Genomic DNA, 25,872 nt, shown 5'->3' on the forward strand with positions numbered 1-25,872 from the left:
CACGTCAGTAACAAAATGAGTACATAATAAAAAAAATATTTAAGTAATGACGCGTTTTAATTATTAGCAACAATTTTACAATATAATGTAAAAAATAACACATAAAATTATGACTAGAAAAAATCATTACGTATTAAAATTTTATTAGTTGTTTTCATAAACAATCCAACACTTGCGTGAATTCATTATGTGCAAACAATACTATAACTAAGAGGTACACGCGAAAAAACAATAACAAGTAACAATTGTAGATAAAAAGCGACCAAAGAACGATTATCTATCATAATATTAAAATATTTCTCACCCTAAGGGCGGGGGCCTTCAAATTAGATGCGCCCGTAGCACTTCAGTAATTTTTAGTTCACTAAATATTGTATGAAAATTAGTAGCGGCGCGCTTGAGAGCCACAATGCCCCACTGCAGCACTTCTGCAAGCGTCTAATTTGAAGGCGCCCTGAGGAGCCAAACGCCTAAAGAAATTCCCTACGGCATCTCGTTTGCAGAGTACATCCAAACTGGCTTACCACAAATCCGCCGTGTTTTGAATATACGAAATTTGAGTTACTTATTTTCGCTGAATTACACTGCCTTCACATGAGTTAAATGACAGATATTTGGTGCGAATGTTGCTTATTTGTAACGACAAACGTATCCGAACCAATACTTAAAAAATAATATGTGATATTCAATTATATTAATTGCTCATTATTATAAAAGAAAACAAATTAGTGTTTAAGTTTTTTCACAATTCAAATTCATAAACAAATACGTATCTAAACAAGCGTAAATATCTTATTATATAAAGACAATACTGTAGAACCTATCTACACACTTCAAGTGTAGAGAGATAACTTTAAAAAAATTTAACATTCTTGCAATAGCGTCGCATTACATCAATGAAAATGAATTTTATGTTAAAAATATTAATTTTTTCATAAAAAAATAGTGATAGACAATATTAATACAAACTGGCTGTTCTTGACAATTGTCTTCACAAAGTTATAAATTCATTTGAGGGCCTAAAATAAAGTAGCTATTAATATTAGAAATTTGTCATCTATGAGGTTTAAAAGCTATAGCGAAACAAAAACTTTATACTAAAGGTTATTTATATATTTTCTATGTACTACATACTGTGATGACAAAAGTCGGAAGTGACCCGTTTAGCTCTTCTTTGTTTCTATGATGTTTGAAATAAATATTGTATGGCATGTAATGGCTAACGAAAAAGAGCAAGCCCTAGTTTCTTACCTATTTTTCTCTGAGAGTTATGAATCAGTAGTAGTGTGAAATCAATTTGACGGTTTCAAATCTAATTGTTACCTATGAAATAAAGATATTTGGATTTGACCTTTTTTTGAAAATTATCATGCTTAAATTTATTGCAATAGAATCGTCGATTTGCCGTTTACATTTCCTATAAAAGTTCGATTCACACTGATAATAACTAATAATTGATAATAATATAATATCTGATAATATCGACGTTTTACAAGTGTATACGAGTATTTCAAAATTATCCCCAAGTATCCAATACTTGGCTACACATATTCAAATAAAACTTAGGTGATAAAATTTTACTGTACTGCGTGCAGTCATTCGAATACATTATTGCAGCTGCCATTGTGGTTGCATTCGACTCCATATATTTCCGTAAAACCCTCTCTAATTCGGCTATGCAAAGATCATTTTCCAAAAAGAAATTTTTAGATAGACGAAAACAAGTTTCCCATAAGTCCGTATCGACAGGGAACATACTAATGCACTTGTCTATAATATTTGCCGCTTTCAAAGACAAATTCTGGTCAGTAATATTTACAATTGATTTATTTGTCACTCCATTTGCAAAATAGCTTGCCTCATCACAACAGCAAGGCAGCGTTTGATATGTAGAATCGTCAATAGTGGGATAGGGATCCTCGTTAAGAATGCTAAGCGATATAGCTTTGATTCGTTTGGACATGATGTCTGTAATGACAAATCGAAGTTCTTCTTTCGTTCGAATTTTGGCTTTATCCGGTTCTTCACAGTCGGGTAGTTCGGTGTGTTTAAGATAAATATGATCCTCTTGAAGTGAACATTTTAAATTATCTAGTAGTAGCCTTAAGCATTCTGCGTACAGTTTATTATGATACGTCAACTTGGCAGCCATATTGAGATTTGCACTTAGATTTTCTTCGTTTATCCATGGTTTAAGTAGCAGGATGACGGCGTCAGCCCAAGTTTTCTTATCGAAGTCTTCGTGTGAAGTTAATGGGTTTGATTGGGATTCTATAGACCTTCTTTGCAAACCTTCGATATCGAAGGGAAACATTATATCGATTCTGTCGACAGGTTGGAACAGAAATTTGTTGCTTCCACGGCTGGCCGGTATTCTAATGACACGTTTTGTGGTTTTCATCATGATTACCCGGTTGTTTAATTTGCTATCCTTTTCTCGTTCGACCTGCAACGACCCTTACATTGTATTAGGCTTTTCTTCGTCAAAAGGTAAATAATAATTAAAAGATTCAGAGCTGGGCAGTAATTGAATGACTTGTAATTAAAATATGTATCTACAATACAAATACATATTTTGTATGTGTATTTCAATTACACCCTAAAATGTATATTATAACTGATATTTTAAATACTTTCGTTGTAAAATACATTTCAACAAAATACTTTTTTTTAATGTACTGATTATATTATGCCACAATTCTACTACGCGGACGGCGCAGCACGTTTCTAACCAATACTCCTTGCCCCGCCTTATTGTCTTGCCCTATTATTTTATGTGTAAAGTATTTGGTAATTTGTATTTTTTATTTCAAATTCACCTCATGAAAGTATTTTGTATTTCGTATTTTAAATACATGTAAGACAGTATTGGATAATTTGTATTTCAATTAAGACTTAAGAATAGTGCCATGCTCAGTATCAAGCTTATAGACCGTGTTCCCAATGTCCAAATTCGAAGACGAACGAAGGTAAAAGACGTGGGGAATCGCATTATGGAACTAAAGTGGAGCTGGGCAGAGCACCTACCACGGAGACGAGATAACTGATGGAGTAAGACTATAACTAAGTGCCGTCTAAGGACTGGGCACAGGAATGTCGGGCGTCCAGCGGCGACATGGCCAGATGACATAGGACCGTGGGGAGTGGCACAAAAACTTGTAGGCCTATATATACATATATATATATATATATACACGTGTATATATATATATATATATATATATATATATATATATGATGAATTATAGTTATAAGGGTGCTGGTGAAATTACAGGCACATGGGACTTGTCATCTTATGTCTCAGGGTGACGGGCGCGGTGGCAGTGCCCTTCAGAACTTTGTGAGTTAAAGCTCTTAGTGGCAATGCAATTATTATGGCCAGGCGTGTTGCGTATATCATAAAAAAAATCTCAGTACAGAGTACTAAACCGACCTCAAAAGTTCGTGGAATTACATCAATTTGCCAAGTTTTATTGAAATCGGTTACCGGAAAGTGCGCGAAACCGGATTCACCCCTAGTTTTGTTATTTTTGTTATTCCACCCTTAGAGGTGGAATATTTTATTCAAATTTAAATAGGACCACTACTGGGTTACCCACTTTCCATTCCAACAAAAAAAAATCATCAAAATCGGTTCACAAATATGCGAGTTATCGCGTAACATACATACAAAAAATATACAGTCAAATTGAGAACCTCCCTCCTTTTTTTTTGAAGACAGTTAAAAAGTTAACTTGGAATGTTTACGAAAAAAGTGTGTGTTGAGTGATTCGTAAATAAATTTTGAATACACAATCTTTACCGAAGGCATATTTTTGTTATCTTGATACGAAAACTTTATAATAACAACTTAAAAAAACCCATTACCTGTAAATGTGTACTTCCGGTAGCATAAATCCGTCCATCATCATCAATGTAGATACTAAAATCGCCTCCACACGCCACCAAGGCATTCGTCTTTGTCGCTTTAATGTCACCCTCTGGGGTCTTCTGGTTTTTGTCACTATCCGGGTGTGCGTCATTACGAACCTTCACTTCTGTAGGTATTTGGATTTGTTTCCTGTCGCCACTGCCTAAAAAGTCATCAAATCAATAACGTGATTTTCGTCGTGTCGTCTGTTTAAGGGTAAGAGCTGTTGTTACACACGGCGAGTTTGAGTAGCGCGTCTGCAGCGATTCAGTCACGATGCAGTCGCTAATCGTCTATCTTTACACACACATACTCGTAACTTAAGCAGCGATATAATCGAGAAACACATTTTTAATTAATTTATTTTTTCACTTTTCAATTTACAATAAACATAGCAAAACAATGTGCTTAAACCTACACCGATTTTTCACACATAGTGATTTACCATATCATAAGAGACTGCATCGACGCAGTCGCGCGTTTGCAGTGACGGAATCGCCTATAAATCGCAAATGTTGCACGTTTTAGAAACGCGCGTTTGCATCCGCCGTGTCACCGTTTGTAACCGCTCTAAGAACAATAACCTATATTACTTTATAGGAATTTGCTGAGGTAATAGAGATAATACAAGACTATTATGTTAAGAAAAAAAGGTACAACTTTAACGGCGCGAGGGCGGCGTGTTGCTTAGAGATCGGTTCAGGCACAACCACCTTTTACTTTAACCATAACCTTTTAGTACCAGTAGAACCCTTGTGAAAGAGTTCGTTCAGGGAAGTACTGCCACTTTACCTATTTCTGCCACCAAGCAGTAATGCCAGCGTTACTGTATTCCGGTTTGGAAGGGTAAAGGTGCTGGTGAAATTCAGGCACATGAGACTTTTCAACTTACGTCCCAGGGTGACGGGCTCAGTGGCAGGGTCCCTCAAATCTTTGCGATTTGAAACTCTCGAGTGGCAGCAACTGTCATGGACAGGCGTGTAGCTTACCATCAAGCGCACGACTTCTTCGTCTCGTCACTTGATATTGTAAAATAATAATAATAATTCAGAGGTAACAGCTTAACAGCACTTACGTTTATTACAAATAATAATAATACAATCGTTACAACTTACATAGGATCTTAGGTTTAAGATGAAGTGAGACCCAAAATAGACGTTTTGACGTATCCCGAAAACACGGAAAATCTAAAAATGCGTATTTTTAATGTCGAACAACCGATTTTCCGAGTTCAACTTTTTTTTATGCAATAATGTAAACAGAAGATACCAGTATTAAACTATAGGGCCTATGACATTATTGACTACACTTCGATTAATAAAAAAATCACAAACTTTGAATTTTTTACTACAATAATGTAAAAATTCATTGCATTACTACAGTAATGCAATGAATTTCTCCGCGTCTACCTCACACGCTTCAAAGCCTACACAACCACTATACCATTTCGAGATTGGTGGTTCTTTAAAATTCTGCAACTTTGCGGCTTATTCTACATTAAGTAAATTACTCACCCAGTTGCCCGTCAAAATTCAACCCCCAGGAGTATATTGTGCCCATGTTGTTAAGAATGCACGAGTGATGCCAACCAGCCGACAACTGGAAGGAAAATGAAACTTGGTCGACACTTTTTAAATAATTTCACTGCTTTTTATCAACATTATTTTAATACAAATGGAAGTAAATTAATTTGTTGCTCTGCAAACCCTGTGGAGGTTAAAGCGCGTCCCAAGCAAAACGCGGCGCTAGCCGTTTTATCTATTTTTTTAGTAGCTATCTAGTCGTTATTTAAAGAAAATATTTAATAACTAAATATAAATTATTATTTCTTCCGAATGTTGTCTTCATATTACCCAATGGATTTTTTAAATTGAGCAAATGTTTATGAAATCTCCCTATAAAATGCCCACAGAAATGAGAAAAAGATATTGAATTATGCATCTCCTCCTTAAGCACACGTCATTTTAATTTTCATCGTACAAAATAGCTCCCTGCTGGGGGGTCAGAAAATTAACTGCAAGAAAAAAATATTGAACACATAGCTAGCTATTTTGCAAATTAATTTACTTCCATTTTATTAATATGGACTTCGGCAAAGTAACACCTGAATCTATTAATTACATTATTTTGAAATTAGTACAACGATATGGAAGTAAAACAAGGAAAAGATAAAATCTTTACAAAGTAGTCTATGCTCGCACAGTACACAATAAAGCTTCAGCTTCTTTGTACTTTTGAGATGTGTGTTTACCGCCGTATCTTGGGAATATCATGGCGTAATAATTACAAATGTAGAAATACTCAATAGGCTAAACAAACTGGTGGAGCTTATGACATCATTAAGCGCAGGAAGATGTCGTATTTCGGCTACGTTACGAGGAATAATAAGTAAAAATTACTCGAGTTTTTCATCCAAGGCAACATCGCCAGAAAACAAACGGTCACTGGTTAAACAATTTTGAAGGAATTGTTCAGCTGCAGTACCACCTCGTTTCGTCTTTAGAGCGGCAGCCTTTCAAGTCAAGATTACCATGATGTTGTCCAACCTCTGATAGGAGAGGAACGCCAAGAAGACGAAGTATGCGTAATGATGATTGTTCACGCCAAATGAAACAACCGATCTTTGTAGGACATTGGAATACAAATTCTGCCAAAATTATTTTCTGCTGCAAGTGGTGAGCTCACTTGTACAATTCGTCCCCGCACGTTGAGCAGGTCCACAATTGCCGGCACCAGGTGCGGATCCTGCGGGGGGTCGGGCGTGGGCGAGGCCGTGCGCCGCGCGTGCGCAGCTCGCACCTGCTGCGGACTCGCGCCCCACGACCATAGCTGGCCTTTGACCGACAGCGCCAACTGGGGAGACAAATATTCAACTTCCATAAACCACTTAAGATGTCAAGTTCATAAGCAACTTTCGTAATAAAAGCAACGCTTTCTGGAAATTCGTAAAATAAAAGCGGCTTCAAATAAAAAAGATTAACCAGTTTTAAGTTTTTTTTTTCATATTTAGCGGGTTCGATTCCCAGTTCAAACAGGCGATTATTTAAAAATCTTTGAATGCAGTTCGAATTCTTTTTAAAATCAAAAAGAAGTCTTATCCAAGTAAAATTTTCTTTTCTACGGTATTTAAGGTAATTTCCCTCCGTGCGGCATAGCCGTGTGATGTCCTATATAGGTATAAATGACATACATTATGAAAGTAGCCCACAGCAATCATCTCAATAGGGTCCGCGAGAGCAACCTTGACAGGCAAGGAGCTCTTCTCCCTGGAACCGTTGCCGAGCTGCCCGAATACGCCTGCTCCGAAGGCCCACACCTCACCATTCTTCATTAGTACTGTCGTGTGCGACGCCCCGCAGCCGACCCTCAGGACCTATCGACAATCGTTAGTAACCTGGAGCCGATCTAGGTCTTAAGAGTGATTACAAAAAACCAATGGAAAGAAATATTCTAGACTTAAAATTTGACGATCGCGTCGTCAACGCAAAAGCGGTAACCCACATTTAATTTTTTTCTACAATATTTTCTTAAATTTAATATCAAAATTTAATATCAAATTTATTATATTATATTATATTATATAATAATTATTATTAAATTCATTATTTTATACTTAGATGCTATTAATATCTATTAAAAAAATATAATAATAATAACGCACACACCCATAGCCCCGCACTAGCGAAACTCTGTATCACGGATGCCATGGAAACACACATAGACAACCACAAATTACACCCAAACTCACGAGAGAAATAAATGTAGGCCATACAAATATTTTTCCCGGCCCTCGAATCAAACCCGGGACCTCTTCGTGGCAGTCCAGCATGATAACCATTCGGCCACGGAGGCAGTTAATTGAGAATTAAATATTTTTATACATGAAAATAGCATCCAAATATATAGGTAATAATAATTATGTAGTTTAGTATCATCTAAAGTAATATTGAAGAAAAAAAATAAATTTGAGTTACACCACTCTTAAGCTGATAGCCTCATATTATCTTTAACGCTATAAACCCTAGTGCGGTGTGCTCAAAATAATTACACCGAAATAGAGATGAGCTGGACACCACTTCTTAAGATACCGGAAGACGGGTAAAGAAAACTAGTAACGGCAAGAAACGCCAGACGAGTTTATAGGAGATGGTAAGGATATGCCAACAACAGGGAAGAATGGAAGAAGTCGGAGAGGCTTTTGCCTATGAATCGGGCAATGCAGGTTATTGTAAAAAAGTATGAAAATTAAAATCTTCAAGATACAAAACAGTAGCTGCCTAAGCTTACAATCCTATTTGAATTACCTACCAGAGCCCAACTTCTAACTTGCTAAACCTGAGTCATATATTTGTAGAACGTTAAAAATAAAGAAAAGTTTTTTTTTATAGGTATAGAAAAAAATGGTGCAGACTGTCATCTCTGAATCGTCACTTAAGATGCTTAAGACCAATAGTATATTTTCACTTCCCATATATGATTTATATATAGATATCAAATAGGATTTTATGCTCTAGTGCATAAAATAGGATTTTATGTGCACAAAATAAAATCGTCATTCAAGACCGAGGCAATGACGCCGGCGCCAACAGCCACCCACACTAGAACTTTATAAAATAATGGGGCAGCAAGGCCAGCCCCATTCATCGTTATAGTTGCAGGAAAACGGTTCTAGAAGACTACTTGGTACTTGGTGTAACGGGGTGGTGTCCGCAACTCGACGTCAAGGCGCCTATTTTGCGTGTTTCTAGAAGACTATCCATTAATTTTGAAGATACTTTGATTGGCATTCACAGATTTTGGAAAAATTGTAGTCAGCAAGATAAAAGGCAATTTTTTCAAAACTTTTTATGCCATTCGATCTGGTCACTGTTAAGGAAAATAGTCTGTATGGGATCAACTGAGGTAAGAGTACTCGAAATGTCAGAAATCGCAAAAAACTTTTTACCATACATTTAGAGGGCCATATTTAGTGATCAGTTATTCTAGGTTAAGGAAACTAACAAATTGACAACGTATTATGCATGTATTTCAAAATAAAAACAATAACAAAAAGCAAAATAACATAAAAAATGTATGATAGTAAGTGCTCGAATTTATTGCCGCCTTGGCGGATGCATCGATTCGCTCTCTTCCGCAAAGAGCAAATTAGCGGCTGAAATTTTACTCGGATGGATTCCATTGAAAATTGCTGTAAGTCTTTCAATTCTTGAACACTTGTATTTTTTTTTTTATAAATTTCATTTAACTAGTACATAATACGTTGTCAATTTGTTAGTTTCCTTAACTACCTAGAATAACTGATTACTAAATATGTCCCTACAAAATGTATGGTAAAAAGTTTTTTGCGAGATCTGACATTTCGAGTACTCTTACCTCAGTTGGTCCCATAGACTATTGATCCTTAACAGAGACCGGATCCAATAGCAAAAAAAAAAAGTTTTGTGAAAATTGCCTTTTATCTTGCTGACTGTACCATTTTTCCAAAATCTGTGAAAGTCAATCAAAATAACTTCAAATTTCATTTCTATCCATAGTCTTCTAGAACCGTTTTCCTGTAACTAAAACGATTAAAGTGCCTGGCCTTGCTGCCCCATCTCAAATTTACACCCTGTACAGTTCACATTGCATTTGTCACTTATAGTAATCGCTTCCCCACTGATGATGATCACATCTTACTTAAATAAGCATTATATATAAACAGCATTAAATAACCATCACAATTCATTATAGCTATTGAAATATTAAATTAATAATAACTTTCACTTTATGTGAAAATCAAAGTGATGTAGGTAATTGCATAATTTTAATGCGCAGGCCATATCGCGAACAAAGCTAAGCTAACTTAGCTTAGCTCACGTAGCCCGGGCACCTTCTCATACTTCGGTCCACACCGCGAACTTAAGCTAACCGAGCTAACTAATAGTTTAGTTTAGTTTACTATCCCAAAGACAAAGGGTGACATATTTTACATGGCTAGCAGGATATCCTGCTAGCTATGTAAAATATGTCACCCTTCTGCCGCCCTTCAACCCCGCACATATCTATAGGCACTACTTACTACGTATTTTCTTATATTCATACTGATTTTAACTTCGTAATAGTCATACCGCCAGAGGCCTTTGTACCTCTGGAGGTTCATCACATTTTGCAATATGTATGAATTAGTAGAATGCTATTAGAAGTATTTGTTTTGAGAGTAATGCATGGAAATTATAATTATGTGATTACCAGTTACGCCGCTAGAGGCCACGACTAGGAATGAGGGTTGTAAGATTTAGAGCGGGGATTCTTCCCCGCAAAGGTGTCTTGTCGTGCTGTTTTGTGTGGTTAGAGATATAAAACAGATTCAAAGTACAGGCATATACACAAGATACCTGACCCCCCAAGCCGACTTTGTCAGTCTTTTGGTTTTGAGAACAAAAAGTGGAGAAAATTGTTAAACAAACTTAATCTTTAACCTGTGAGCCTTAAAATTTATTTTGGTATGACTCCCTGGTCGTCTCATAAGTGAATGACATTGTAAGAAAGTTTTGAAGCCAATTTGATCTATAAGTTATGGTTCTTACTTAAATACAGAATACAAATTTCAACCAGCTTTAGTAAGGCCGTAGTAACCTAGCTGTATAAAGATTGCTTTGCAAGTTGAGGCAAGCATGGTTCGAGCCACATTAAAAATAAAATATTATTTGGCTATGACTATATAATGTTTTTTTTTGTTTTTAACCTCTGGATAGGTGTAAGGAATGTCTAAGCCTTGTTCATACAAAACAATAATTTCTAATTTTAATAATTCCGTTAATTGCGGCATATTAAAACTAAAAAGAAAAAATACAAAGATACGACGCAAGCACATAGAGAAGTTCGTGAGATCCGCTTGTCGTTCCGTGGCTTAGTTGGTATAGACTCTGCCACGGCAAATTTAGTATTGGTTTTAAAAATATGTTGATCATCTTCAAGCAACACTCCGCTGTATTATGTATCCATTAAAGTTGAAATTGCTTCAATTTTTTGTTCGTTCAATTCGTAAAATGGCTCTCAGAACCAAAAAGTCGGTTTGGGGGTTAGGGGGTCCGGTATCTCATGTATGACTGTACTACTGTGCGCTTTACAGCTTTATAGTTTTAAACAATCAATTAACCTTCTTCGATGTGCAGATTGTCTCATAATTGTCTTGATAATATTGTGATTTTTACCTTCCTTCCTTGAAACTTTGTGACTAATTGCGGGATGCATTCATCGTCGATGCTTCCAAGACCCAGTTGGCCATGGACACCCCACCTGAATAAAAAAAATCAATATTGGTCCGGATTTGTGTGAATAACACAAGGAAGTTCTCGTGTTCAAAAGAGTCGTCAGTTATCCATCACACTTATCGACACGAAATCGCATTAAGCTGGTCAAACATACATAAAATAAAATGTTTCTTTATTTAGGTATAAATAAACCATTAATAATTCAACATAGCATTTCTATCGAAATCTTAGGTTTTCGCGATTGTTACACATAGAAAATGAAACTATTTTTCCGGATTTAAATCGCGAATATTTGGTTTTTTTTTTCAAATGTATTCGAAGTCAACCGTGACCATGGGACCTGTAAAGCGCCCGAAACACTGGTTTGTTTGAAAAAAACAAATATACGCGATTTAAACCCGGAAAAATAGTTTCATTTACTATTACACTTCTATTAAATTTTATTAGAAGAAAATTATTATTAATTAATTAAGAATAAACTACAACTTAAACTGAATTTAAGGTACAATTAAGTATGAAATATATTTTTATTTGAAAAATTGTATCTTCGCTTAAAAAGCTCACAATAATATTGGCCGATTCGCTCACTCTCGTAAGAAAAGACCAATGTATTTTACATATACCATCTACTCTAGGGATGCCGCAGCATAGCACGAGACGCATTGTTATATTGAACTCTGAGTCTATCAAAAGCTCGCTTGATATAATGACACAAAAGTATGAAATAGAACGCCTAGAATAAGTCCTGAACAGAATTATTTTTACTTGAACTACGCTAACTTGTTGTTATATAATAAGAGCGAAAGAGACTGCATTTCGCGTCAGCGATCCGAGCGGAAATGGAACTTTTCGTTCCTATGCTTCAACACAATGCTATTTCTGATCGACTCAAGCTGATTCTAAGGTAATGTGTGTCGGCTCCCTAAGACAGCAATAACAACGAAACTTTTCCTTGTTAAAGAGTTCGTCCAGGGAAGTACGTCGTACGAGCGTGTCCGTCAGGATGGCTGGGTCAAACGAGATATACAAATCAAAATGCTCATTATTTACTACCTATTTTCTACTATTTAGTACAGTCAAGAGCACATCAAGCTTGACACTTTGTACTTTGGACCGTTCTTAAGTAAAGTAAAGACCGTAAGCGGCGTAGAGTTGGATTTAAGTCTTAAGTGTAAAACGTGACGTGCTCTTGACCCTGTACCTTTATTGACATATTTTCTATCTTTGTGCTAACCGAAATTTTAAAGAAGCAAAGTGGCCAGCTATTCTGACGTCAGGTTTTCTGGACCACTTTACGTTTTTCATGGTTCCAGCAGTATATAATTTACTTTTTTTACATAAATATTTACTATCTAATATCTACCTAAACATACTTTTTTTCACCATTTTAGGAAGCTTCTGTCGCGAATCACGCGATAATCAATCATTTGATGAGTAAACGAACTTCACCCATTGTTTGTATTGTGGTAACACTGCTTTGCTCCTTTATTCAATAGAAAAGCCAGGATCAGAAACCTACTCATAGTCATGTTACAAAGCTCCCTATTTTGACTCTTCCCAGATTTGATGGCGATATTTTAAATTTTAGTGAATTTGGGACCGATTTGAAGCCAGTGTCTTAACTAGAGACATTAAACCTGTGGATAACCTAGCCTATCTCTTAGGCTGTCTAGATGGTGCAGCTCGAGACATCGCTAAAGGTGTTTGTGTAACAAAAGAGAATCTTCAAATTGCTATAGATATGCTGAAGGATAGGTTCGGAAAGAAAAACTTAGTGATTGAAGCCCATTACAAGGCATAAAGTGAAATACTTAAGGCAGGAGATTCTGCGACCGATTGTAGAATAACATTCAACATAATTCAGCATCATCTAAGAACTTTGAAGTCCCTTGGTGAAAATGCAGAAGCGAACCACTTGCGGTTTATGATTTTACAAAAGTTTCCAGATCGTGTAAGATATAAACTTAAAATTATGAGTAGTACTGACGGTTCTGTCAAGGAAATGCTGAGTGGCTTGGAGCGTATCATAATGGCCAAAGAGGAGGCCCAACCTCATACTTCTCAATTTGATTTCACAGTTGGTGCTTCAACTGAAGCTTTACACATACAGTCTCACACAAAGGCATAGAAACATACGAACAGGGAAAGGAAGGATCAACAAAGACGAAAGCGCAAATGGGAACCTAAAAAGGGAACAACGGCTTTGGCGAAGGACTCAAAGGCAAAACGACAGAAACTACCTTGCCTCTTCTGTGGTGATCTAGAACATTTTACCAGCGTATGTCCCAACGTGAAGACCATAGAAGATAGAAAAAACAAATTGAAGAATCGATGTTTCCAATGCCTTCAAATTGGTCATAATGCCAATAAGTGCAAATCAAACAAGATTTGCTTCGGTTGTAAAAGAAATCATCATTCCCTTCTTTGCCCACAGAAGGATAGTGAGTTTAAATTACTTGTAGCACATTACAAACCCACAGAATGTAATAAGACTAATGGACTTACTTTTTTGCAGACAGCGGTCGTCAAATTGTACAATCAAAAAAATTGTACAATCAAAAAAATAGTCACATTGAGAAAAGTGGCAGACTCCTCCTGGACAGTGGCAGCCAAAGGAGCTACATAACAGAAAAGGCTGCGGGGGAATTACAACTGATCCCTGACCAAGAAGATATGCTCATGATCTAGAGAAAGACACACAACTAAGTTAATTGTCGAGTTTACTATTGTTACGAAACATGGTCTTTGACTATCAATTTGCCACGTGCTGACTCGACCCGCATTGAAGCTTATGACTGTGGGTGCCTATCGTTGGCATCAATCGGGTTGGTAGTAGCTGACATGTACGCTTGTACCGCGATTGAAGCTTGAAACCTGTTGGACAGAGGTTGGACTAAAGGGGAGGCTGGAGGTCCACTCGGGGCACCTCTCAACGTGTCCTGCCCCATTACATAGGCGAGATGTGCTCAGGGTTTGTACGCGACATACGAGATACACCTCTACGGTTCCTCATCATAGCACACTGTAAACTTATGAACGTTTTAATCATGGTTCAGTGTCTTTCTACCCGCTTATATACCTATAAATTAAGTATCTTTTGTCGTCCCTCAATATCTACATTGAGAATATTTGAATTATTATTTTTTAAATAACTTTTTATAGAAGCTTCCTAAAATAGCGAATAAAAAGTATGTTTAGGTAGAAATTAAGTAGTAAATAGTTATATAAAAAAGTAAATTATATACTGCTAGAACCACAAAAAATGAAAAGTGGTCCAGCCAACCTGTCGTCAGAATGGCTGGCCACTTTATTTCTTTAAAATAACGGTTAGCGCAAATGTATAAAATAAGTCAATAAAGGTACTAAATAGTAGAAAATAGGTAGTAAATAATGAGCACAGTTTGATTTGTATATCTCGTTGACTCCAGCCATCCTGACGGACACGCTGAGCAAGCGAAGACGACTTGTAGACCTAGTTTTTACACTAGGTCGGTTCGCCTGTTTCTGTAATGGCACGTAAACGCGCGAATATAATTATTACAGAGAAACTCTTGAATCCCATAAAATATCACTTTAAATATAACCCTTATATCCAAACAGTTAAAATAAACCTTTAATTGCAGCAGAGAATTTAAATAAATTATAATGTCAAATAATACATCAAGGCAAGTTATTAACACAACCGTCGGCTTTCACAAGACACCGTTTTCACATAAACAAACGCAGACTTGCGTAAATTTATACGCATCACTATACATCTATATACGCATCACAATAATCGACCATGTAGACGGGTCCTATTAATTTAATATACATACGTCAACAATACAATCTCACCCCCAAGTATACAAACGCCCGCCAATATCAACAGCAGCGGAATGATAGTGTCCAGCTGCGACAGACACAAGGGGTGCGGTCCACTCGTAGGCCACATGCATTAGAGCTCCGGTAGCAGAGGCTGCGTCGCCTATCGCACCTGGCCATGAAGTGCCTATTCCTAACTGGCCGTAGGAGTTGTCTCCCGAGGAATATATCTGTAAATTATAGCATTTTATTGTGGCTGTTTAAAGTAATAAAAACTGGACGTAAATTACTTGGCTATTCCACGAAACCTAATTTACTTTTAATTTACATTTTTATTAATATGGATTATATATGGACGCAAATTAACGCTTGAGTTTATAAATTGTTAAAAGCAATTTAGAGCAGTTCAGATCTTTGGTAACCGTTAGCGCGAGATGAGAGGAAGGGTTTGTGACTCCGCTTAGCAGGATTTGTTGTCATTGACAAAAAAATATGACTTATATTCCTGAAACTTGACAGAACTCGAACTTGTATCTGTACCAAACCAGGACCCCGATTCAGAACTCTTCGATATTTTAACCGAATCGTTCGATTTGGATATCGTTCTCGAATCGAAGGGCGCTTTCCGAGCTATTCAGAACATTCGAGTTAAACGTTCGATTCGGATTAGGATACGATATCGTTATCCAACAGTTTACGGAGTTAGTCGGTGAAATAGATTATAAGAAAAATGAAAATCCTTTTATATACATTTTTAAAACTTTAAAGGCCTAAAATATAGGAATGAATTAGTCTTGCATTAAAATAAACTAATAAAATTGAATAAAATCCAGTTTTTATTTAAAATAATAAGAAATTTCCATATTACATTCCTGCTTTGTAAACAATAAGACGTTCGGTAACTTTCATTCGATAAATGCGTTCTGAGTAACGTTTGTAGCCTTTACCGGTCGAGAAGTTCGAGTAATCGTACGCGTGTGACGTCATTACGGTTCGGTTTCTAATACGACAGTTTGACGTTCGATTCGGGTGTTGTATATATTATATTTATTGCATACATAAAAATGAAAAGAAATTGGTCGACAACTGAGTTATCGTAAGGTTCTGAATCGACCCCCAGGGCCAGCGCTTAACCTAACCTACAACTTTATTTGACCTAACAGGTCGAGTCGGCAGGCCTTACGAATTTCTCTAAATGTTTGTTACAGATCTTTTTATATTATTTTTCTGCTTTTATCACAGTATACGACACCTGTGAGCGATCTGAAGTTTTTTACTCAGCCGGTCCCTTTAGAGCTACCAGAGTCTGACGTGAAATGTCGCTGTATTCATTGTAAAATTTGATTTTTATTGAATATCATGAAGACGATCATTTTATATTTTTGTAAACCGAGCAAGAACTCACCCCATTCTCAGTCAAAACAAGTGTATGATGTCGTCCACAGGCAACATCGATCACCCGTCCAATAACCTCTGTATTGATCAGGGTATTTGCAACCATAACTTTCGCATTGCCGTCATCAACAATTGCCCAGTGGGCAAGTCCACAACTCACGATCCGTTTGGACACAAACTGGTTCTTCCAAGTTTCTGAGGTCTGCGGTAATTCTATGTGTATATCTTGACACGGACTCCGGGCTTCTATTGCACTTGCAACATGGATGAATGTTGTTATGAGATTCAACATGCGTGTCGTCTAGAAGAAAATATGAAACGACTAATGTAACGCAATGACCACAATTAAATCCGATGTCATTATGTATAATCAAACAAAGGAAAATGTTTCAAGTAAAATTTTCTTACGTTACTATTATAATTAAAATCTGACAATTTCTGTCCTTTTAATACGATAAGATTATTTTTATATATGTGGTAATCATAACCCGTCAATATAGTTATTACAAATTTTAATAGCTCCAATCTTTTTTTGCCCCGCACTAGGGAAATCCGGTGTCGCGGGTGCCATGGCCGGACACACAGACACAGACACACACACACACACACACACACACACACACACACACACACACACACACACACGCCTATATATATATATATAAATTCTTTTTCAAGACGTTTTGGTTTTTCGACAGTTTGTGGATATTAGAAGTTACATATGTACGTAAAAATTAATTGAGTTATACCTGTTCGACTTTTTGAAAACACTTGTTTACAAGATCGAACAGGTATAACTCAATTAAATTTCAAGACGCAAGTATCTTTCATCATTACTAATAAGTACTTTATTATTTATACTTGCGACAAAATAGTTACTTACATAGATTGATGTTATTCCTTGTTTCAAATCGCGCATAACTGGCCTTAATTGGTCTTGTAGAGGATTCAACCACAAACATAGGCCCTGTAATTAAACTCAAATTAGTATTTTATTAGTAGTATTTCGATTAATAATATTTTTTATTTTATCTACAATATGAAAGTTACCTTTAAAATCTTCGTATCAAATTTATCGCACTGTCCAGTGACGAAATGGAACAACCATTGCGCGTTTTCTTCTAACAATAAAGGCACGAGACATCGCTCGCTCAGCAGGCTATTGAGTGCACCGCGACATAAATCGCTACGTGCCTTCAGCGCCGTAAGCATTAAAGTTGGATGCCCGCGATGTATGCTAAACACAGGCAATAAATCCCATAGACCTATTGCAGCCGCTATGGAGGATAATTCTTGCAATTCCACTGTGGTAAGGGTTGTGAACCTAGCGTCCCTGGAAATAAGTAGTTTTTAATAGTTGATAGGGACTTTATTTCTCAAAATAATTAATTAACCCGTTCACAAACAGTAACAGCGTATACCGTAAATATTAAGTATCAGAATATGATAGTGCGGGGTACGAGATAGTGTAGCGCAATTTTTTTAAATACCTACTGACGGGACGATCAAGTTGTGCTTCTGGTGTTAAGCGACACGCCTATCCATAACAGTTGCAGAGCCACTCAGAGCTTACATTCGCAAAGATCTGAGGGGCACTACCACAGCGCCCGTCACCGTGAGACATAGGTTGACAAGTCCCATGTGCCCGTAATTTCAAATTCAATGATATACACACTTGTGGACGTTACATGTACATAATAATAATAATAACGCACACACTCAACATAGCACCGCACTAGGGAAACCCTGTGTCTCTGGTGCCATGGACACACACATAGACAACCACAAATTACATCCAAACTTACGAGAGAAATAAATGTAGGCCATACAAATATTTCTCCCGGCCCGGGGATCGTACCTGGGACCTGTGCGTGGCAGTCCGGTAAACGTTCGGCCACGGAGGCAGTTAAATATTTAAGATGCGTATATTAAGTCAGTACGGTGAACACCGACGTGTTTGTATGAGGTGATACGTAATGCCATTGAACTTTCTAAAAACAAAAGTAAGTTTTATTTAACTAATTTGTTTTTTTTAAACCGCACATGTTTTTAGTAATTCAATATGACACAACGGGAATCATTCTACTACTGTCATAGCCGTACTTTCTTTTACACAGAATACCTCTTTCTATAACCCTATAGTGAAAATGTGTCGAGCTTATGATGAACTTCAGCAAGGTTATGCTCATCTCGACATTTTAAATTCGAAAATTAATCTATACGAGATGTAATTACGTGTATTGCTTTTGAGTTTTAGCTTTTGATCATTTTGTGTTCTGTTATATTGTTATTACTATTGTTTTTTAACTTTGAACAAATCACTCTGTAAATTTATTTATTAATTTCTTTTTTCTTTTTCTTTTTTAATTTTTGTCCTCTTCGTTTTGGATTTGGAGATTGTAACTTTACACTATCCTAATTGAAACTGTGTACACTGTTTTTCGAATGTGGTCTAGGCTATTAATGTATCGAACTGTATCTATTACTGTTGATGATTACATTCTGTTAGTGTACCTTTAAAATAAAATAAAATAAAAAATAAAACAAGAATTATTATATTGAATCAATATAAGCACTACAGCACAATGAAAAAGAAAACAAAAAGCATCATCTCCTTCAATCATCATCTGATGATTGCATTCAATTGCAAGAAGACCTAAAATCTTTACATAAGTATTGTGAGTCCAATCAACTACTTCTTAATATTAATAAATCTAATATAATTACATACCCGCGCAAATCTCATATCATCGATTACGAATGAAAATTAAAAGACAAGTTTATTATGACACTGTATCACTGTATGAGACCTTGGTTTAATTATGGACTCAAAATTATCATTTAATCATAGACCACGTCATGTTATACTTTGCATTTCGTATACTAGGATTTATATTTAGAACCAGTAAGCCATTTAATAAAATAAGTACCCTTAAAATTAATTTTATTTTTCAGTTCACTTTTGTCAGGTCCATTTTAGACTTTGGCAGCGTCATAAAATATGGAATCCACATTTTCAGGTTCATATCAATTAAAGCTCCAAAAAAAGCTTGTTAAACAATTGTTTGTCGCCACAAATAAATTTACAAAAAAAAGGTGTGCGGTACCTACAGTCCGTCTTTTTTGAAGATGGAGTAAAATGACAGTTCATTGCGCAAGTGTTACCCGCTGACAAACAGCTAGTGATCAGAGTCGATAATATTATATCGATTATCGACTGAATGTTCGTCATGCATGCAATACATAGTCGAATTTGTTTCATTTAAATCATTATCGGAAGACTATTCATCCAACTACTGGAATTGTCAATTTTTGTAACTTACAAGTTTTGTAAGTTCATACATACATTCACACACTGCATTTTCACATTCACAACTATCTCTATTAAAAATACAACGAGGAGACATATTTTACAGGTTTTCATTTTAATTCAATCTAGATAATCAAATCCGCATGTTCTTATTAAAGTGTGTATGAATCGAAATTTATTTTGAAACCAGTAGGCCAGCTTTCAAAATAAGAATGAAGAAGGCAATAATGCAATTAGTAATCGTAAGTAAGTAATTAAGACGTCGTAACATTCACAATTCAGACATTTTCAATACAAAACTGTCAATAACAACTACATAACCATTCAAATTAAAAAAATTGGCAACCCTACAAATGTCATTTTATACCGTCTTCAAAAAAGACAGACTGTACTGTCCATGAACGGGTTAAGCGAGATTGGAGAATATAAGCTGATCCAGCAAGAAGTCATTAAAAAAACTCACATGTCAAACTTTTCTTCACTGTTGGTGCCAACTTTGAGCAAAAGCGCTAACAGTTTGATCGTAATAGCTGCGTTGCCCAAGCTACTCACGTTCCCAGATTGTTTGTACATAGAGAGCTCGTGGAGTCTCCCAAAAACCCCGAGACGCCCCACCCAACCGTCGGGTGCACACTGTAAAATCAATTTTACGCATAACACACACGAATTTAGATATTATGCAGTGAAATTTAAATGCAATTTCATATTCAATGTTATTCCTAAACATTCGAAAACGTGCAAAATATTTATATGAATAGCTCGCATATCTTAAAAAAAAACACAAGAAACTTTTTAGTCAATTTTGCTCCTTACTTTTTTTTCAAAAATATCCTCCAACGCTGCCCTTATAACGAGAAAAGGCACAACTATGGGTACTTTATACGGCAGTTGTGCCTTTTTACGTTCCGAGGGCAGAATACACTTACCTGGGCGTACGTAACATTTACGTTAATAAATAAATAGTTATTTTCGTAACAATGCACAGAATGATGTAGCCAATTGGCTAGTTTAAAACATTTTTAATTTATATGCTTCTTCTTACTTGCGATAATGAATATAAATAGTGTGCAGGCGCGATCTTGCCCCTGGACAATAGCATATCCGCTGCGGCGCGCAACAGTGTTGGTACGGGCGCCGCCAGCGCCGCTGCGGACTGTTCCGCACCTGTGCCGCCGCGCATCACCAATCCCACCAGCCACTCGCACGGCTCGCAGCTAAAGCAATAATAGGCAAATATAATAATAACGTACACATTCATAGCTCCGCACTAAGGAAACCCTGTGTCGCGGGTGCCATGGACTCACACATAGACAATCACAAATTACACCCAAACTCACGAAATAAATAAATGTAGGCCACACAAACATTTCTCCCAGACCGGGAATCGAACTTGTCACGCTGCGTGACAGTCCGACATGGTAACCGTTCGGCCACAGAAGGTAGTTAAATAATATAAATCTCTGAAAATTTGAATGCCATGAAACTAAGGCAATAAATACATAAAATGAAAGCTGTAGGCAAAGACATAAAGTAGCCACATTGAAATATAATCAATCATAAAGCCACGTTGATGCAACAAACGCTGCTTCGAGTCCAGCCGGATCAAAGGAATTTTTGTTTATGTTTGTTTGCTCTTTGTATCAATAATAATACAAACATACAGTTAAGTATTATGTGCCTCGATTCCGTATTTTTTTTAAGTTTGATTTTAAGTTAGTGTTATTTAACTATAATAATATGAAGTAATGCACCAAAAATTGATGCCAGGTAACTTAGCCATAAACTGAGTTGGTGCATTTGATTTTGACATACCCTGTTATCCATCCATCCATACCATCTGTTAAACCCCAGAACATAAAAGGTATTATTATATATGGAGCAAATGTTGATTTTTAACATCGGCTAATAGATAGAACACACTTATTGCCATTTTTCTCGTCGAAAATAACCGAACGAAGAAACAGTAAAAATACTAATGTAAAAAAGCTAAGCAAGTGTAGCAATATTCCTTTACAAAGAACTATTGATAAAATGTGAAGTTAAATATACTTACACAGTGTTCAAAATGTAAACTCCATTAGTAGTAACAACTAAGCAAGGCTCAATATGAAATCTTGGCAGTTGTAGATCACACATAAAAGTAGGTTCGCGCCATCCGCCCGTAAACGCGGACGGTTCCTTTGTAGACATTAGGTAACCTCTCCGAACTTCACCTATCATTTCAGCGGCCCATAGTTCAGTAAATTCTCTTTTTGTTCCTAGTAAGGATTCTCCCTAATAGTTGATGGAAAGAAAAAATCATTTCAGTATTATAATCCAGTATCTTTGTATTACCTAGAATTAAAACCTGTAAATATCTCTGAATACATGTAAACACAGTTGGTGTCCATAAATGGCCTTAAAAATTGGCCAATTTGTAAATAGCATCACATGCTACAATGTAGTATATAATTCAGCACAGCCTCTCCACGGATTTTCGTTAATGTTGGAAGCGTTTAAAGCTAAATAGATTAAATAATACATAGATTACCTGTATGACAGAAAAACTAGCACTATGAATTTCCAATACATTCTTTCGCAATAAGTAAATAAGTCTTTGTGACCACAATCCCAGCACATATTGACAGTCTTTTTTAATTTTAGGCCTCAACGTTCTTGATGGTGTTTCTTCTTCTGGACTTTCAAGCTAGAGCACAGAGTAATTGAGTGTAAGGTTAATATTAAACTGTAGCAAATTTACTAATGCTATAAAGAATGTTTGTCCCGTAAACCTGTGTCTAGACATGTTCACTAAATCAGTGTACAAACTTAGTTTTGGTATTGAACATGGTACCTGTACCAACTGATTAGAAAAAATAATATAATAATACACTACCCTGTCAACCAATACATTATAACATCAAAAACAGCATTTTAAGAAAAAGCTGAAAAATAATTTTTCAGTTTTATATAACTTTTGAGGTTAACAATGTAATACATTAAATTAATTTGTACATTATAACTCAAACAATTTTATTCAGCCCTTACAATTGTATTTCACAGTATAAGCTATTTATATTAAAAAGCCTTTTGTTGTTAGAAATTATAAAACACTGTTCTGGGACAACTCTGTAATTGTGTTTTGGTTTGAAACTATAGTACAGTTATTGCTCTGTCCATTGTGCAACATATGTAAGTTTGAAGTTTACCTAATACTTACAATCAATGTTCCTTCATTCAATTCAAAGGCTGTTAAAAAGTGTCGTCCATTTACATATTGAGCTGTCAAAGTCCAATTATTGGATCCCTTTCTGAACAAAGGCAAGTACTCAGTTGGTTTAAGCACATATTCTACTGTACACTTGCTGTCATCTGTTAAACAATAAAAAATAGTTGAGCTAAGAAAACCTTGGTTTGTAGATGACACACTATCTAAAAATACATTGGTCTTAGATTTTAGACTTCGTACTGGCCACCTTCCCTTTAAATAAGTTTTAAGTTTTATCATCTAATAAAAAGAGCAGAATCTCGACTATGTAAATTTTGTAACAAACTTGAAGATATGCTTATACACATTTTATGGAATGTGTCCATTATGTGGCTCTGTGAAGCCAATTTCAATTAGGGATATTTGACAAGTCGGGGAGTTAAATGTTTTATTGGGTAACCCATTGGTGAAGAGGGCTAAAACTCTGTACTCATGTGAGGTCTTGCCGAGGTGGCACAATAGCATAGAATAATTCACAGGGATTGACATCACAAGGCCGACATTGACACCCATTGGCCTTATTAAAAATTAGATTTAAAAAAAATTTGATAATTGGATGATTAGATCATTCATTGATTATGATAAAATTACACTTTAAATGCTAACATTACCTTTAGAGCCTCCCTGTGTAAGGAAAGTGATCTTATCCTTGGATAACTGTTTTATATATGACATGAAACCGTCTTTCTTGTTACTGTCAGTCTGATGTCTCATTTGCTGCAACCAGTTGTAGCCAATAGATCTGTGCTCGAGAACTAGCTTCCATTGTTGCGTTTTGTTACCAGAGATCTTAAAGAAAGACACATTGTGATTTATTCCAATTGATCTCCAATGAAGTAGAAGATGTCTGGAAATTTATGGGCTGGTATCCATCAATGACAAAAATATCAATAAATAAAACAGTATTAGAAACAGTATGTACAGATGGCAGCACATCAAGCTACACATTGACGGATCAGTTGAAATTGCACTGCAGGCGATATTCGAATATAAGTGTATAGTTTGACAGTACCTTCTTTTTTTAGTTTTATTTCCCTAACAATCAAATGAGAGATAATTTGTAGTAAGCAGGTCTAATGAAAACATTACAAATGTCTTGTGATTTACAATTTGCCTTTTCTCATTACTTAAATTTATCCTTACGTATTCTGTCCGGTCTTGTGAGGTTGTTATTATTTTAAAAATAACCCTGTATATACTATAATATCAAACCAGTTATTAAGAAATAAAATGTTCTTAAGCATGTAACTCCAAAGCTTTATTTTGTTATTGTGTTTTTTGTTGAGTAAAATAAATAATATTTGTGAGCAAATTTTACCAATAGAGTGAGCAAGTCTAATGAGTCATCAAAACATATTTGTAAATCTATTATCTCTCCTGACACTTTGGTCTCCCCAATGACGCTCTGTGACTCCAGGGAATAGAAGGATATTGTCCCATTCTGAAAAGTACGTACAAATTTTAAATAGTGTAACATTACAACTACCTGACAGTACAGTGTATACATGCTTGTTTTCATTGAACTAATATATATAATAATAGAATAACTTTATTAAAAGAAGTTTGGTGCAATGAAAGCAGCTAGTGACTGTTAATAATTTTATAGATAAATGATAGATAAAGTATTAAGTCAAGTATCATCAAGGACATCCAAATGTCCTCGATGTTACAGGCTAATAAAATTTACACATATTTCTGCAACATACCTTGGATCCAATAATCAATATGTTGTCAGAATTTTTTGTCAGCCACCATACCACTGAAGAAGGTTTTGATAAATTGCCCAAAGGCAACACTGTAACACTAGAAAGCGACCACTTGTGATCGAAGGTATTTTGTGACATAAATATAGGTAGAAATGGTACGAGAAGAACTTTTTCCTCGCTAACAATTAACAGCCAAGTGCCACTAGGCTCAAAACACATACAATAAATTGGATTATCTACAAAATCCCAATCATAATTCTTATCTGATCTGTCTTCTTGAGGATTTATGTATATAAACACCAACTCTCTATCACTAGAAACGGCCAAATACTTCTTCAGACCCACTTCGTAAAAGCTATGTGCTAATATATCAAGCTGCACAAGAACGTCCAATTTGAAAAGGCCAGAAAAATCAAAGTTTTCACTTTGATGGGTCATGGTTGATTTATTTTATCCTTTTTACGTTTTTTTACTTTTGAGGGTCTATCTATTTTGACATTTCGTTACGTTCGTTTCGTTGTTTGTTTTTTCAATTCTTTCCGTAAAGGAAAAGGCAAAGGTTTCAAACCATACAACCATATTTTTCCACCATACAAATTCTTCTTCTTATTTTTAATAAAAAATAGGCATACGCCAAGTCTTCTGTCCAGTATTTATTTTATAGGCATTAAACCTCGTCTTCATTGGGTCGTATCAGATTAGGGTCAAGTCAGGGTATAAAGTTCTAATGCCGGGTTAGTTTCAATTCCGGGGATTATATTAAGTCCAATGATCGTCAATTCCGAATATTTCATTAATTCTGATTAAATCCAAATCCATTCTAAAGATCTTCTATAGTAGAACAAAAAAATATATAAATATGATTGTAAGTTTCAAGGTTTTTGAGAAGCTCTTGAGTACCGCGCAGGATCGGACTCGAAGGTTGGTAAATAGATGTTAGCTTGTCAATTAAGGCCAAGCGCTGAATATTATAATGGGGGCAAACAAATAATATGTGGTCCAGTGTTTGATCCAAGTCTGAGTTGCATTCTGTGCATTTAGGCGACAGAGCTATTTTCATTTTGTGTAATTATGCATTGATGCGACAGTGGCCAAATCGTAAGCGAGATATAACTGTATAAAATTTTCGTCCTCTAAATTGTTGTGATTTGGAGAACCGAGGTTTTTTCCCAATACCTTGATTAATGGAAGCATACCAGGAACCTTTGTGTATTTTAGTATGGTTGCAACGAGCGGACCATTCAGAG

General features: G+C 35.9%; 1 protein-coding gene across 1 annotated transcript; it reads right to left on the reverse strand.

The window, feature by feature from the left end:
* Window positions 1–53: 53 nt before the first annotated feature.
* Window positions 54–25,104, reverse strand: LOC113236559. Its single transcript, XM_026472693.1, has 18 exons — window positions 24,626–25,104; window positions 24,238–24,360; window positions 23,531–23,708; window positions 22,872–23,023; window positions 22,203–22,358; window positions 21,726–21,946; window positions 20,715–20,886; window positions 20,136–20,305; window positions 17,413–17,695; window positions 17,246–17,329; window positions 16,373–16,663; window positions 15,001–15,197; window positions 11,104–11,188; window positions 7,101–7,283; window positions 6,596–6,763; window positions 5,425–5,509; window positions 3,868–4,073; window positions 54–2,446 (listed from the first exon to the last, which is right to left on the reverse strand). The coding sequence occupies exons 1-18, from the start codon at window positions 25,061–25,063 to the stop codon at window positions 1,517–1,519; spliced, it is 4,122 nt and encodes a 1,373-aa protein (XP_026328478.1). The 5' UTR covers window positions 25,064–25,104; the 3' UTR covers window positions 54–1,516.
* Window positions 25,105–25,872: the final 768 nt, after the last annotated feature.

Source organism: Hyposmocoma kahamanoa, unplaced genomic scaffold, assembly GCF_003589595.1.
Source record: "Hyposmocoma kahamanoa isolate Upper Pololo Valley unplaced genomic scaffold, ASM358959v1 92, whole genome shotgun sequence".
In the NCBI taxonomy this organism is placed as follows: domain Eukaryota; kingdom Metazoa; phylum Arthropoda; class Insecta; order Lepidoptera; family Cosmopterigidae; genus Hyposmocoma; species Hyposmocoma kahamanoa.